At 39.2% G+C, this 13,558-nt stretch overlaps 1 protein-coding gene across 1 annotated transcript in view; it reads left to right on the forward strand.

Annotated features, from left to right (window-relative positions):
* MYLK4 (myosin light chain kinase family member 4) overlaps positions 1 to 13,558 on the forward strand; it is an 85,765-nt gene that overhangs the window by 56,532 nt on the left and 15,675 nt on the right. The window contains exons 4-9 of the mRNA XM_067562590.1: positions 6,509 to 6,599; positions 7,082 to 7,559; positions 8,403 to 8,497; positions 10,947 to 11,052; positions 12,366 to 12,459; positions 13,298 to 13,407. Coding sequence (XP_067418691.1) covers positions 6,509 to 6,599; positions 7,082 to 7,559; positions 8,403 to 8,497; positions 10,947 to 11,052; positions 12,366 to 12,459; positions 13,298 to 13,407 — 974 coding nt within the window. The remainder of the gene's footprint in view (positions 1 to 6,508; positions 6,600 to 7,081; positions 7,560 to 8,402; positions 8,498 to 10,946; positions 11,053 to 12,365; positions 12,460 to 13,297; positions 13,408 to 13,558) is intronic.

The following is a 13,558-nucleotide window of genomic DNA, read 5'->3' on the forward strand; positions in this document are numbered from 1 at the left end:
GTCAATGCAATTACAATTCATGGCTGGGTCTCTACCATGCCAGCTTTCAATGATGAGCGTAGTTGCTCTGAGTTAAATTAGTTTGGTGTCATTCTGGCAACATCTTTCATCCTGCACAAACACACTATTAACGAGGAGCAAAGAGTGGCTGGGCAGCAGTCCAAGTGCAGCCTGGGGCCATTCCAAGCACATTCCATTCAATCTTTGTTGCCTCCATGGTGAGATGCTGCAGGAAAAAGTGCGTCTATGTAGAGAGAATTTAAAAAATCCCAGATCTTTAAGAACAAACAAAAAAAGTCCTTGCTCATGAAATCAAGCCTGTTATTAGGAAGCCAGCCTGTGTGTGGAAATCCAGTTAAAAGGGAATCATCAAAGCTGCAGGGGATGGTTTTGAAATCTGTAACCCTTTGGAAAAGTCACAACAACAAGCTTTCCTGAAAACAGCCCATGAAGTGCAGCTGAAGAAGTCTGAACATACCTACCATGCATGACAGAGCATGCTTGACTCAGATGAATCAATAAAGCTGAGAAATCTCTTCTAACAACAAGGCCAGCTGCTTAACTGCTGTTATAGCAAAAGGCTGCCTGAGATGATCTGACAGTGAAACTCAGTGCTATTTATGCTACAGTTAGAAAATGTCCACTGTTGCTTGGCCTTCAAGATGGATCTCTTCTCCTCCATCCTCTCCAGCACAAGCTGTGACAAAGTTGCAGGCCACAGTGGGGAAAAAATGAGCCTTTTTATAGCTAATTCTGGACTAATTAATTCTGGAGAACAGAGCAAGTTCCTCATGATGTGATTTAGGTGCATATGCTGCTGATGGGCCCACGTAGACGGTGATATACCAAGGTGTTTGTAATAAAGGTCTGACACACAGAAGTGATGGTAATAGATTTTATTTCCTACCCCCAGTCTCCTGACATAGGTGAGGGTTACACGTGGTTAATACTCTGGTCATAGCAAAGTTCAGGATTCACCAATTTCAGCAGCTGCTGTTACTGTATTATTGCATGTATTCCGGGGCCATTGAAAGTGTCTTCATCAAAATCATCTTAAAATCCACCTACAACATTTTGCTGGTCCCAGATGACTGCTCTCTGAAATGATAGTGACTAGAGATCATGGTGAAAATCAGTTCCAAACCAATTCACTATTATTATTGCAAACAAGTTGTGTTTTGCTTCTTTTGGTGTATCAGAGTGCATGTTACAGACTGCGATTGTGAGCCCAGCTTCATGCCTACACAGGGAATAGGAGGGCATAAAGAACCCCTTTATTCCTGTATCTCTTTGCTAGAGATCATCCCTGGCAGAGGAGGGAAGGGAGAAGAGCTATTGCCACTGGATAGCTACTCCCTCTCTCATATAGGTGGATGGCAGGAACAGGAAGTGGACAGAGCCTTGTTTTCATTCATCACCCTGCATAGTTTATCCTGTGCATTGGGAGGGGTAAGATGTGCAAGGGGTAAGGCTTTTTTCCTGTAGGAGCAAAGGGGAAGTAATGACTGAATTGTGACTGTCATAATTTGGTCCCAACCCCGCCCCTGGAGCAGTGTAGCTATGCACTGCCCTTTATTAGGGCTGTCTTGCAATGTGCCAATATGTTTCTAAATTAGAATGCATTTAGAGTTTCACGGTAAAATAACTTTTACAAGCAGTGTTTTAGAGCCAACAGTTAGCTTTGCATGTTGAAATTTACTAAAAGCCATCATTTTCCTTTAGGCTGTCTTTGATCTCCCATCCTGAGATTGCTACCCTCTTTCTTGGCTTTTGTTCTTGGTATGTGTTGGGTGACTTGATGCAAATTTCCTTGCAGCAATATCTGCCTAGTAAATTCTGTTGTTATTGCCAAATTATTTCAGGGCTGTTGGCCACATATGCATTCTCATGTATATCCTAGTATGGAATCATACTTTACATTCTTGGATGGGACTGAATAGATGTTATGACTTGAGATTAGCATATACAGAATAATTAATTATTTTTAGAGTGCACTCAGCACAATGAAGAACATGGAAAAGACAAGATCTCCATGCCAAGGTACTTGCAGCCTCCGTAGATAAGCAATAAATAATTATTTAGTTACACTGAGCGCTATCAGACATGGAAGCAGATTCACCATGTGACAGTAGAGCAGGGTCCCTTTGTATATGTTTTGTTTCATGTATAAATAAGTATCAGAATTTCATTCACTGGCCATTTAACACTGCCAGTCTTTGCAGGTGAAGAGTGCTTTGAGGAGGGGTATGGAAGTGGAGAAAGTGGATGCCAGCTGTTCCAGGGTAGGTAGAGAGTTACACTGCCAAGTACTTTCTTAGGCAAAGCAGGCATCACATATGTTCTGATGCCAAAAGTTAGTATACTGAGGATTCATCACATACAACAAATTGTTACATATAGAAATATGTACATGCAGAGAGTAACCTACATACTGGTGCTTATGTAGCAAACTCCATGGCATAACACTGGGTGATAATAACTCAGTATCATCACAGAGATCAAGTAACTCAATCGTGTCTATTAATGGGTAATGTTCAGGTCTTATATAAAAGCTGGATATCCAATCCTAATAAATCTATGTGAACTATCTTAGACATCCTTGATACAGACACTAATGACATGCCCATCTGTTACTGCTATTAGCAAATATCTCCAGCAGCTGGAGATGGGACACTAGATTGGGAGGGTTCTGGGTCATTACAGAGAATTCTTTCTTAGGTGTCTGGCTGGTGGATCTTGCCCACATGCTCAAGGTCTGACTGATGGCCATATTTGGGATCAGGAAGGAATCCCCTCCTCCCCCGAATCAAATTGGCAGAGACTCTGGGGGGTTTTACCTTCTTCTGCAGCATGGGGCACGGGTCACTTGCTAGTTTGAACTAGAGTAAATGATGGACTCTCTCTAACTTGAAGTCTTTAAATCAAGATTTGTGGACTTCAGTAACTTACCAGAGGTTATGGGCATTCTACAGGAGTGGGTGGGAAAGGTTCTATGGCCTGCAATATGCCAGAGGTCAGACTAGATGATCATGATCATCCCTTCCAACCTTAAAGTCTATAAGCCTATGAGTCAATGAATAGAAAATGTATTCTTTGCATGTGCAAATTTTCTATTTATTGCAACCTGTTGAGATTGAACCGAAGCAATGAAATAGTACATTTTGGCATCAGAAGAAATGTGAAGGAGTCATAAAGGCGATCTAACTAAAACCTTAGGGCAGCTTCATGAAGCCATTCATTATAAGGTTGCCTGCAGTGGGAAGAAAATCAAAGGGTTTTATTAGGTGAATAAAAAAAATTGAAAGTTAGATAGGAAAACATTCCAAAGTTAGCCTTGTTGCAGTATAAAGAAAGAATTTAAGTACTGCACAGATCATTAAAAAGGAGTCAGATGTTCATAAAAAAGTATTACATTAATTTCTGACTGAATCTGAAATTGCTTTTAAAATATATCTTTTATGATTGCTTAATGCCTAATTACTAAGATGTTTTTCATCATATAGTTTTTAATGCAACTCTGAATAGTTTCTGAAAATAATTCTATGCATCAAGCCATACTGTAGGTTTATAAAGAGTCGTGAGCATTTCGTGTTATTTTGCTGCCATCACCTATGCTGTTACTCTGTCTGTGTTACATGGAGTCTGAACTTATTGAGTGTGGGAAGCACAATTTTTGCCTGGAAAATATTTCTCTGACTTCTTAACAACATCTTGTGTTGGTTCACACACCTTTTTGCTTGTGCATATTTTTTAGGCACACAAAATATAACCTTTAATATTTACTATAGCTGTCAATTAATCACAGTTAATGCATGAGATTAACGCAAAACAAATTAACTAGATTTAAAAAAAATTGTGATTAATTTAATTTTAATTGCACTGTTAAACAATAATAGAATACCAATTTAAATTTATTATAAATATTTTGGGTGTTTTTCCACATTTTCAAATATATTGATTTAAATTACAACACAGAATACAAAGCATACAGTGCTCACTTTATATTATTATTTTTATTACAAATATTTGCACTGTAAAAAAGATAAACAAAAGAAATAATATTTTTCAGTTCACCTCAGACAAATCCACTCAGTCCTACTTCTTATACAGCCAATCACTAAGACAAACAAGTTTGTTTACATTTACGGGAGATAATGCTGCCTGCTTCTTATTTACAATGTCACCTGAAAGTGAGAACAGGCATTCTTGCTTGGCACTGTTGTAGCTGGCATTGAAAGATATTTATGTATCAGATATGCTAAACATTCGAATGCCCCATCGTGCTTCGACTTGTAGGTTCTAAAGTTTTACATTGTTTTGTTTTTGAGTGCAGGTATGTAAAAAGTAATAATTCTACATTAGTTGAACTTTCACGATAAAGAGATTGCACTACCCCTGCTAAAATATAGGAATTCAAAAATTATGTTTGAATAAATACTGTAGTGATTTATTGAACTCTCAGGCACTTGCAGAATACTCTGCATCATCCAAATCTCTACCGGGTAGATTTTCAAAAGCTGGTTTCCATTTTTCACACCTGCAGACTGCAAGAATAATTAGTGAGAAAACACTGTATTCCTGCAATTATTTTTGGATGAAAAATTAAATTTGGCCCCATGTATAAAAATCTTTGGAGTCCACTTGCATGATTATTTGCTCAGCTGACTATATTTAACGATAGTCAATGTCCTTATCAACATCGTGAGGACGGATACTTACAGGAATCAGAGTGCATTAGTAACTGCATTAAGTTCTTGGTCTAAGGTTTTGCCCTACCTCTTTTATTACTTTTCACTGCAGAGCGGAAAAACAAAGCAAGCAATGACCAATTCTTTGTGATCAGTTCAGAATTTAGGTTCATGGAGCATTCTTAGATTTATGTTCATGAAGCATCTTAATTGACACAAGTCTCCAGCTTGTGTTTTGAGGGGAGTTATGTGTTCATACTGAAGCCATCTTCATGTTATTGCTTGAATCCTGCTAGGAACAACTATATTCAAAAAAGTTGTTGGTAACAGTTCTTATAGTGCTATAGCATAGATTCCCTGTCCGTTGTGGATTAGGATTTTTTTTAATAGTCTTGCTAGCTGTTGATGCTAAATGTGTATCTCACCATTTCCAATTCCTTTCATACAATTTCTTTTTATTTTTTTTTATTTCTCTTTGTTTCCTGTAGAGTTCAGTATGCTTTGGATACAGTAGCTTTAGAGTGTACATGTAGTTTTCATTTGGTTCCTGTTGTCTGGATGGTTCTTTTAAAAAAAAAAAAAAAAAAAGCTACCAGAGAGTGTATATAATTCTGGCATCAAATCATGCTCATTTTACTCCCATGAGTAAACAGTAGGACTATTGGCATGAGTAAGGCAAGCAAGTTTAGGTGCCAGGTCCAGTACACTCAGCAGAAATAGGTTTCATGCTGTTTTAGTTGATGATTCAAAGAGAGTCAGAGTAACACCCAGTTCGGAAGAACTCCTTCTGAAAATTACTTGGAAGTATCTAATTTTTTACACCCTGCAACCCATTTCTCTGATTAACAGTATGTATATTTCATTTTACTGTGAAGAGATTAGTGCAGTGGTGAAGAGAAACGGAGTATTGATGAATCATTTATGCTACAGATTGTAATGTTACCATTTTACTAGTACATTAGGATTAAAGAAAAAGACAATGAACAAATTCCATAGATCAATTACTACATAACTGTAAATGTAACAATAATAGCTAAGTTTTATGGGAAGTCTGTTCAGGACAAAGGTCCTCTAGATGTCAGTATAACATTATAGAATATAGACACAGTAGGCTACAAAGCTAAGATTACGGTTTTATATGCTCTGATTCCTGGTAACTGTCTTATCAGTTTGCAATAAATTATTTAAAAGGCTGTTAGAAGATGTTGTGTGCTGTGTAGTGATAGCTGTGTTAGTCCCAGGATATTAGAGAGACTAGGGGGTGAATCAACTTTTGTTAGTGAGAGAGACAAGCTTTCGAGCCCCACAGAGCTCTTCTTCGGGTCAGCTGGAGAAGACCTGAAGAAGAGCTGTGTGTGGCTTGGAAGCCTGACTGTCTCACCAACAGAAGTTACCAGATGTTGATTAACAGCACAAATCTATTTAAAATCTATCAGTAAAACTGTTACTGAATATTTTACCAGCACAATAAATATCCCTAACTTTGTTTTACACTAACCAATCTAATTTTGAAAAAGTGGTAAACTATTTTCTTGTGGATTATTTGTCAGTTCATGAGGCTTAATTCTGATCTTTTCTATGCTAGTTTTACACTAGTGTTACTCCATTATTCCTGATTACATTGGTACAAGCAGAATCAGGTGGATGGCAGCTAAAACGGAGAACCATCATGAGTACTCTCAATAACACTTAAAGGTGGATTTGGAATTAATTTGTGCAAAATGTTTGGTTTTGTCCAAAAGAGAGAATGTAGTTTTGCAAATAACAGTGCAGTGTGAAAGCTGTGCACAGTGACTAATGTATGGCTTGCATTCCCACAGGCCATCGGGGATGAGAAGGAAAAGGAGAAGTCATGTTTAAGTGCGAAGGGAACAAATTCTGAAAAAAAGAAGAAACCACCTGATTCCACAGGTTAGAGCTTTAACTTTGCTCAGTGTCTAATATTTAAGGGCCCAATTACTTACTCATGTAGGTAAACATTTACTCAGATGAGTAGTCCTGCTGAAATCATTGTGGCTAATCGTGTGAGCACGTGCTCACCAACATGAGTAAGAGTTGCCCAATTGGCACCTAAACATTTATACTTCATTTACTCTGTTATATTCAGTGCATTTATATGTTGCCTTGTCTTTGTACATGGTCGCATACTTCCTTCACTGTGAGTTTAAGTAAGAAAAATGTCTGAAAGGGCTACATCTGAAGGCCAAGAATCTGTAGGTGCTTTATATAATGAGTTTGAAAATTTGTATTTTACTTTGCTTGAAAGCTCATGACCATTACTATTGCTTAGAAAAGCAGAGGAGAAAAGCAGGTAGCAACTCTAAAGTAATTGAAATCATGGTAATTATGTAAATCCATTGTTAATATGCTTGGTATTCTCTAATTGTTTCCAGAGGGAGCCACCCAGAAAAACCAGTCCTACTCTCACAAAGAAACGATTCATATGCTCAATAAGGAAAATACTGAAAAGGCAAGTGCTTTTTTGGTTCAAAGGAGTTCTCTCAAATCCCAAGGGCCAAGGGACAACGGAGAGGATTTAGCTTTGGAAAGCCAGAAGGCACACAAGAAGAGCTGTATTCAAACACCCTTTAGTACAGGAAAGAGCCAAGGAGCGGAGGATGCTGTCGATGATGATAGCCAAAGGATAACAGAGCAAGATGAAAAGGAGGAAAGTGAATCCATGGAAGGTGTGAAGGGAGCTGGTGAGCAGCAAGTGCCTGAAGATGAAAGGCAGGAGGAGGAAGAAGAGAAAGATGTTGGTCACTGTGAAAAAGAGGAAGGAGAATCTGCAACTGCATCCCAAAATGAAGATGAGGCAGAGGATGATGAAGGTCCACAAGAAAGCCAAGGCCAAAATGCACTGCTTCAAAGGTAAGGTATAAAACCCAAAGCATATATTAGCCTATTCTTAAAGACCCATATTCCAGAAAGCCATTTATTTCAAGTGTTGAACAAAACAAGTATATTAGCAATATTTATTTAGGAGCTGTGTCATAAATCCAGCCCAATATCCAAACTAAAATGGGTTTAACAGGCTGGCTCTGACTCCAACTTGACAAGCGGCCACTCATGGTACAACCAGTACTCTCCTATGCATTCGCCATTTGCTCAGAAAGAAGGTTTGAAACAAAGAAAGGACAGCTGGATATTCAACAATTCGTCATCTCTAAGAGGCATCATCCCCTTTTATGTCAAGTTTATGTTCCACACCATGTAACTTGTGAGCAAAGTAAGGTTAGATTAGGTTTGGAATTGCACTGTAATATTTAATAATACAAGTGGTAACATAAAACTGTGACACTTGCCCAGGGAACTAAACTGATAAACTTGTTTACTGTAATTCTTTCTGTGCTGCATTATTTATAGTCCTTCAGAGATAAGTGATTCAAGCTCTCAGGGATCTTTATAAACAAATAAAGTTTCTAATGTTCTCCCACTACTTAAAGATGTGGTTGATAGTCAAATATGAAATCAGCAGAATCCAGGCAGTTGTTTCAGAAATAGGAAATTGCTGCTGCCAGGATTAATGTGCCCATTATTTTATTCTACAAAGGGAAGCTTAATTTAGTTAGTTACCATTATTGTTTTGCACAATAAAGAAAAATAAATAAATGTTATTTAAATGCAGTGTGCTCCTGGAATTTTTCACCTATAGGTTTATAGTTCATTCTGCTTTAAGTTTATACCAATTTAATGCAATGCTTTGTCTTACAGGTGTAAAGGAAGTGAAAAAGGCATAGGAAGAAAACCATCAGGGACGTTCTCCCAGAACACTGAGCAGACATGCCAGCTTGAACATTGTGGCAGCAGTAAGCGTTGAGTGAATGATGAAGGTCTAATCAAAGTTGACAACAAAAAAAGCAGGGTAGACGCAGAGAGTGCTGGTGATCAATTACGTGGTAAACGTAAAGAGGCCATTAAACCAAATACTCCACAAGACAAACCAAAGACAGCTGATTCCACTGGTACAGAGAGTGATAATCAAGCAGAGGCATCTATAGAAGATTCAGTGACTGTAATTGGTAGGAAATAGCTTTTGCTAAAAAAAGGCATATGTATGGTAACTATGAGCAAAACCACTTGTTCATAGACCAGATCCCTAGCTCATGCAATCGGTATAACTCCGTTTACTTCAATAGAACTATGTTAATATTTTTCATCAGCTGAGGATCTGAGCTGGCCTTTGTTTTTAAAGGATTCTGTTCTGAGAATTGGGAAGTGTAAAGTATCTTGGGGAAATGTGGTGGAAAGCAGTTGATATTGCAGGTCAGACTAGAGGATCGTACTGATCCTTTCAGGCCTTAACATTTATGAAATTATCATTCCTTAGTCCAGAAATGGTAATGTTTTGTGCGTCTATCAATCTCTTTTGGAAACCTGTTTTCTTATGTTGTTATAAATTATACCCTGGAAGTTTGCAGCGTTTCAGGGTCAAATCCTGCCTCAAGAGGAGAACTTCTTTGCATTTTATATCCTCAATAACATTTTAGTATTTAAAGTCCTGCAATTCAACCCCTGCAGATTCCAAAGTAGGTGGCAGAATTCCAGGAGCCCATGCTTTCTACAATTCCTTTACCATGAACTAACTCACTGGCCATGCAAGTTATTAACACATTAAAAAAATCTGGGTACACAGCTGGTGTCCTGGAAGAATGGACATGCCCTGTGAATAAGGACAAATCCAGTATTACTTTAATGACCAGAGGGTTCCTGCCAACTACATGCTATCATGGGATTTCTTTTTTTATCATTTTCACTGAAGTAATGAGTGGTTTTAAAATTGCTCAGAAAGTTCCACACGTAAGATAGCCAGCATTCCAAAACAAAGAGATCATATAGAAACATTACCATTCTAGCCCTTCTTACCCTAGGTAGAAGTATTTGTGCCCATGGTCAGCCAAAGGTCATTCCTGGGACCATAAATCAATTGAAAAACAATGTGGTATAAAACGAAAATCTTACCACCCCACAAAAATCTAAACACAAATTAGGGGTTAGGGGCTTGCCTACAATAGGGATTTTTGCACCAGTCAAGCTGCGTGGTCCAGTGGCTAATGCACTGGAATGTAACTCAGGTGACGTGGGTTTATTCCTAGCTCTGCTGCGTGACCTACAGCAAGTGATTTCACCTTTATGCCTCTGTATCACCTTTCATCCTTCCGTATGCTTTCTCTTGTTAGACTGTAAGCTCTTCAGGGCAGGAACTTATTATGTGTATGTACTGTGCTTAGCACGGTACTGTTGGAACCTCTAGATGCTACTGGGTGGGTTTGAATCTGTGTAGCTATGTCAGTGCAAACTCCCTAATGTAGATAACCCTAAATCTGGCCTTTCTGCACAATAGCCATGCTAGGGATAATGAAAAGCTGTACCACTGAAGTGACAGATGCTAGAGACATTCTGCATTGTGTATGGCAGAGGCAGGCAAATCGCGTAGGTGGGCTAGAGGAGAGCACACAGAACAATGGCTCTTACCACCCCTTTAAAAAGTTGCAGCAGGTATTCCCCCACCAATAACCTCTGGGCACTAGTATGTGTGTGAGAGAAAACATGGGGATGTCCCCAGTCCACTTGGTCATGCCCCATTGTGGATATAAAGTAATGCTGGCCAGCTGTCTGCCCTCACCTGACTTGCACTCCCAATGTGCTGACACATTCATTCTTGATGCCACCTCGGTGGGTGGCGTCTTCAGTGGGGTGGCACAAATATAGTTGGTGCAGAATTTGGCAGTACTTTAGCAGAATGAATGATGCCTCACTAAAGGGGAAATTCTCCAAGGCATGAAAGGGCATAGGACGGAGACCCCAAATACAGCAGAACCACTGTAGGAAGGTGCAACATGTGGACTGCACATCTCCACCGTGGCCTTTGCGGCGGGCTAGTGGAAGAATGATTTCAGAGTGGAACACAAGGATTGTCACTGGGTCCAGTTCTACAAGGATCCACTGGCCAAAATGTAGGAACTGCAGCATCATCTATGGAATACTCTGAGCCATAGCAGTAAAAGTGGGCTCACTTTCTTCTCACCCCTGGTATAACTCCCCTACAAACATCATATTTCCTCTGGCTGTGCTCAGGGAACAAGATTTGTTCCTACGTCCTACAGAGAAGCCCCTGTGAGTAAAACTTGCCGCCTGTTCATCAAATCCTTAGATCATTTTATTTATTAGGAAACCAGGATATAATGTAAATAATAAATATGTACTGAAATATGTACATTGGTACTAACATGCCAGCTCCCTGTTTTGTTTTTGTAGATGATAGCCTGGCTCCTTCCGCGCCATTTGATCACCGGATTGTCTCAGCAAAAAAAGCAGTGATCAACAGTTTTTATTCTGTCAACAGGAATGAAGTTCTGGGAGGGTAAGTGAAGCTAACGCTGTCAACACAAAAATGAGCTCTCTTGAGCCACCAGAAAAATACAGCAAATAGCCTGGTAATGGAGGATTATGTTACAACTGAATGGCAGCAACATGCCTTGCTAAATCATAGTTCACAAAAGTGCTGTCTGATTGTAAATTGGAGATGGACTAAAATCAGCAGGCTGCTATTTTTGTGGTTTTTTGTGGAGGTTTTGGTGGCTTCATGCTTTGGTTTATATTGAGTATGTAAACAACTTGCTGAGGCTGCAATAGGAATTGTAGTGCATTCCACTACAGAGCTTTATCCTAGGCATTCCATAGGCATTCCCACTTGCCAAGAACACTGTAGAAAACCAGGACACCAGGGACTAGGCACCACTGTTACAGTTCAGGTAGGACTCTTGACCCCTCTGACTCCTTGTGGGTAAGAAGTTTTTAAAATTACTGTTATTTCCTTTAGTCCCAGAACTACAAGACCCAGCCCTCATTCCATTTTTCTTGGAAGGAGGTGACAGGGTGGGAGGGAAAGGACGCAGTTGTGAAATTTTGCAAAATGTTTTGGTTTTATGACATTTTGTGGAATCAAAAGTATAGCTATTATAGTGCACTAATGACAGCTTAGTAGGCTCCATAGTTTTGATTGCTGTTTTGTAGTTACATTAAAAAAGTGCTATAGTGTCCTCCAGCAATGGTCCAGATCACTACAGCTTACCATAGTGATAATGCACTGTTTGTGACTATTCACTGTATTCTTTTAGAAAAGCAGGTGCGAAACTTACGAAGTAGCTTATTCGGCCCATATATGTTGCCTTCCAATGAGAGAAAGTATCTGAAGATGATGTAACAGGAGCATATTTCGCATTTTGTTACAAGAATTTTCAAAAGGAAAAAAACTGAGAATGTATTAAACTGATTGGTTATAGTGTATTTAGGGCAAGTTTGTGATGCTCTTACTCACACCTCAAATAGACCCATCGGCTTTACAGGGATTACTCATGTGACTAAGTGGATCAAAAACTGGCCCCTGATTAACCAATGAATATTATAGAATCAAATTATGCCTAGAATAATAGCAATCAAAACTGAGTGTGATTTTGATGTACCTAAATGTATGGTAATAGGCATTATTTGTGCAATAGGATAGCAATCTAAAGTCTCAAATGCAGCATGGTATATGCATCAGGATTTGCCTATGCAGGATAGAGAATAATCTGAAGTGTCTAAAATCCAGACTCCCATGATAGATTCCGGTCGCATTGTCAACACCATATGGTGAGGGGGTGTTTTCTTTTTTTTTTTTTTTTTTTCCCCTAGAGGGCGATTTGGTCAGGTGCACAAATGTGAAGAAAAAGCAACAGGTCTCAAGTTAGCAGCAAAAATTATAAAAGCCAGAGGTGCTAAAGAAAAGGTAGGCATAGGCTGTATGGCCCCCCAAGCCATCAGTACCACATGACCAGTTGGGTAATTGCTGGTTTGTAGATTCTTTTCCCTTCCTTTCCAGGATTGCAACCAGCTCATCAACCTCCTTTTCAATTTTTTCATCTTTTTACTTTTCACTTTGCAAACTTTTCAAACTTTTCTCACGTCTTTTCATTTCTTCCACTTTTTTTCTCCTTTGTCAATTTTATTTACATTTTCTTAAACTGTAAAAATGTTTGTCAGCTTTTGACTTAGCATGTTTCCTCTGGAGTGCACAGCAAGCTCTGCTGCGTTTAGCGGATTTCGTTTTGTTGGATTTGGTAGCAAGGATATTCTGGGCTCCAGTCATCAAGGGGCAAGAATGGAGAGGGATTTGTCTGGGCATTCTGCAAACCTCAGGGCCATTCAAACACTTGCATTAATGAGGAAAATCAAGCAGGCAATATTGCGTGGCACCTGTGTCATTAGTAGAGCCTGCCTTTCTCCATTTCCTTTTCCCCATCAGTCCAACTTATTGCCACCAAGACCAAGAGCTCTCTCTCCTCACTGCTTATCATTATCACTGAATGTCACATCACCATGTATGGCCTGTGCTATACTGTAGATCAGACCAAATGATCTAATGGGCCCTTGTCACCTTAAAAATCTATGTATATTCCTGCCACCACAACATCCATCAAAGAAGAATGCTGGGTGGGCACAGGTGAAAATGTGGGTATGATGTAATTTGCCCATCCCCCACCCCTATTCAAGCAGTGACCCTATCCCAGTTTGTTAGCTATCTGCTATGAAAGACTCAAGTATAATATTCTTTACTCTTTTCGCAGGAAGAAGTCAAGAATGAAATCAATGTCATGAACCAATTGAACCACGTGAACCTTATTCAGCTGTATGATGCCTTTGAATCCAAAAATGACATTGTTCTGGTCTTGGAATAGTATGTATGCCTCTCTCCTTCCCTTTTTGCTCTTCCCCCTTTTCCTGAGATTGTAGCATTCTGTGTCCATTTCTCCTGAAGCTTCTCAGGGGTGAAAAAAAGCATCTGAAAAAGTTCAAGTCACAGGAAATCAGATTTAAAGAAAGTGTTT

This window comes from Emydura macquarii, unplaced genomic scaffold (assembly GCF_026122565.2).
Source record: "Emydura macquarii macquarii isolate MOO-44397 ecotype Brisbane River unplaced genomic scaffold, CSIRO-AGI_Emac_v2 contig_2452, whole genome shotgun sequence".
NCBI classification, from domain to species: Eukaryota; Metazoa; Chordata; order Testudines; family Chelidae; genus Emydura; species Emydura macquarii.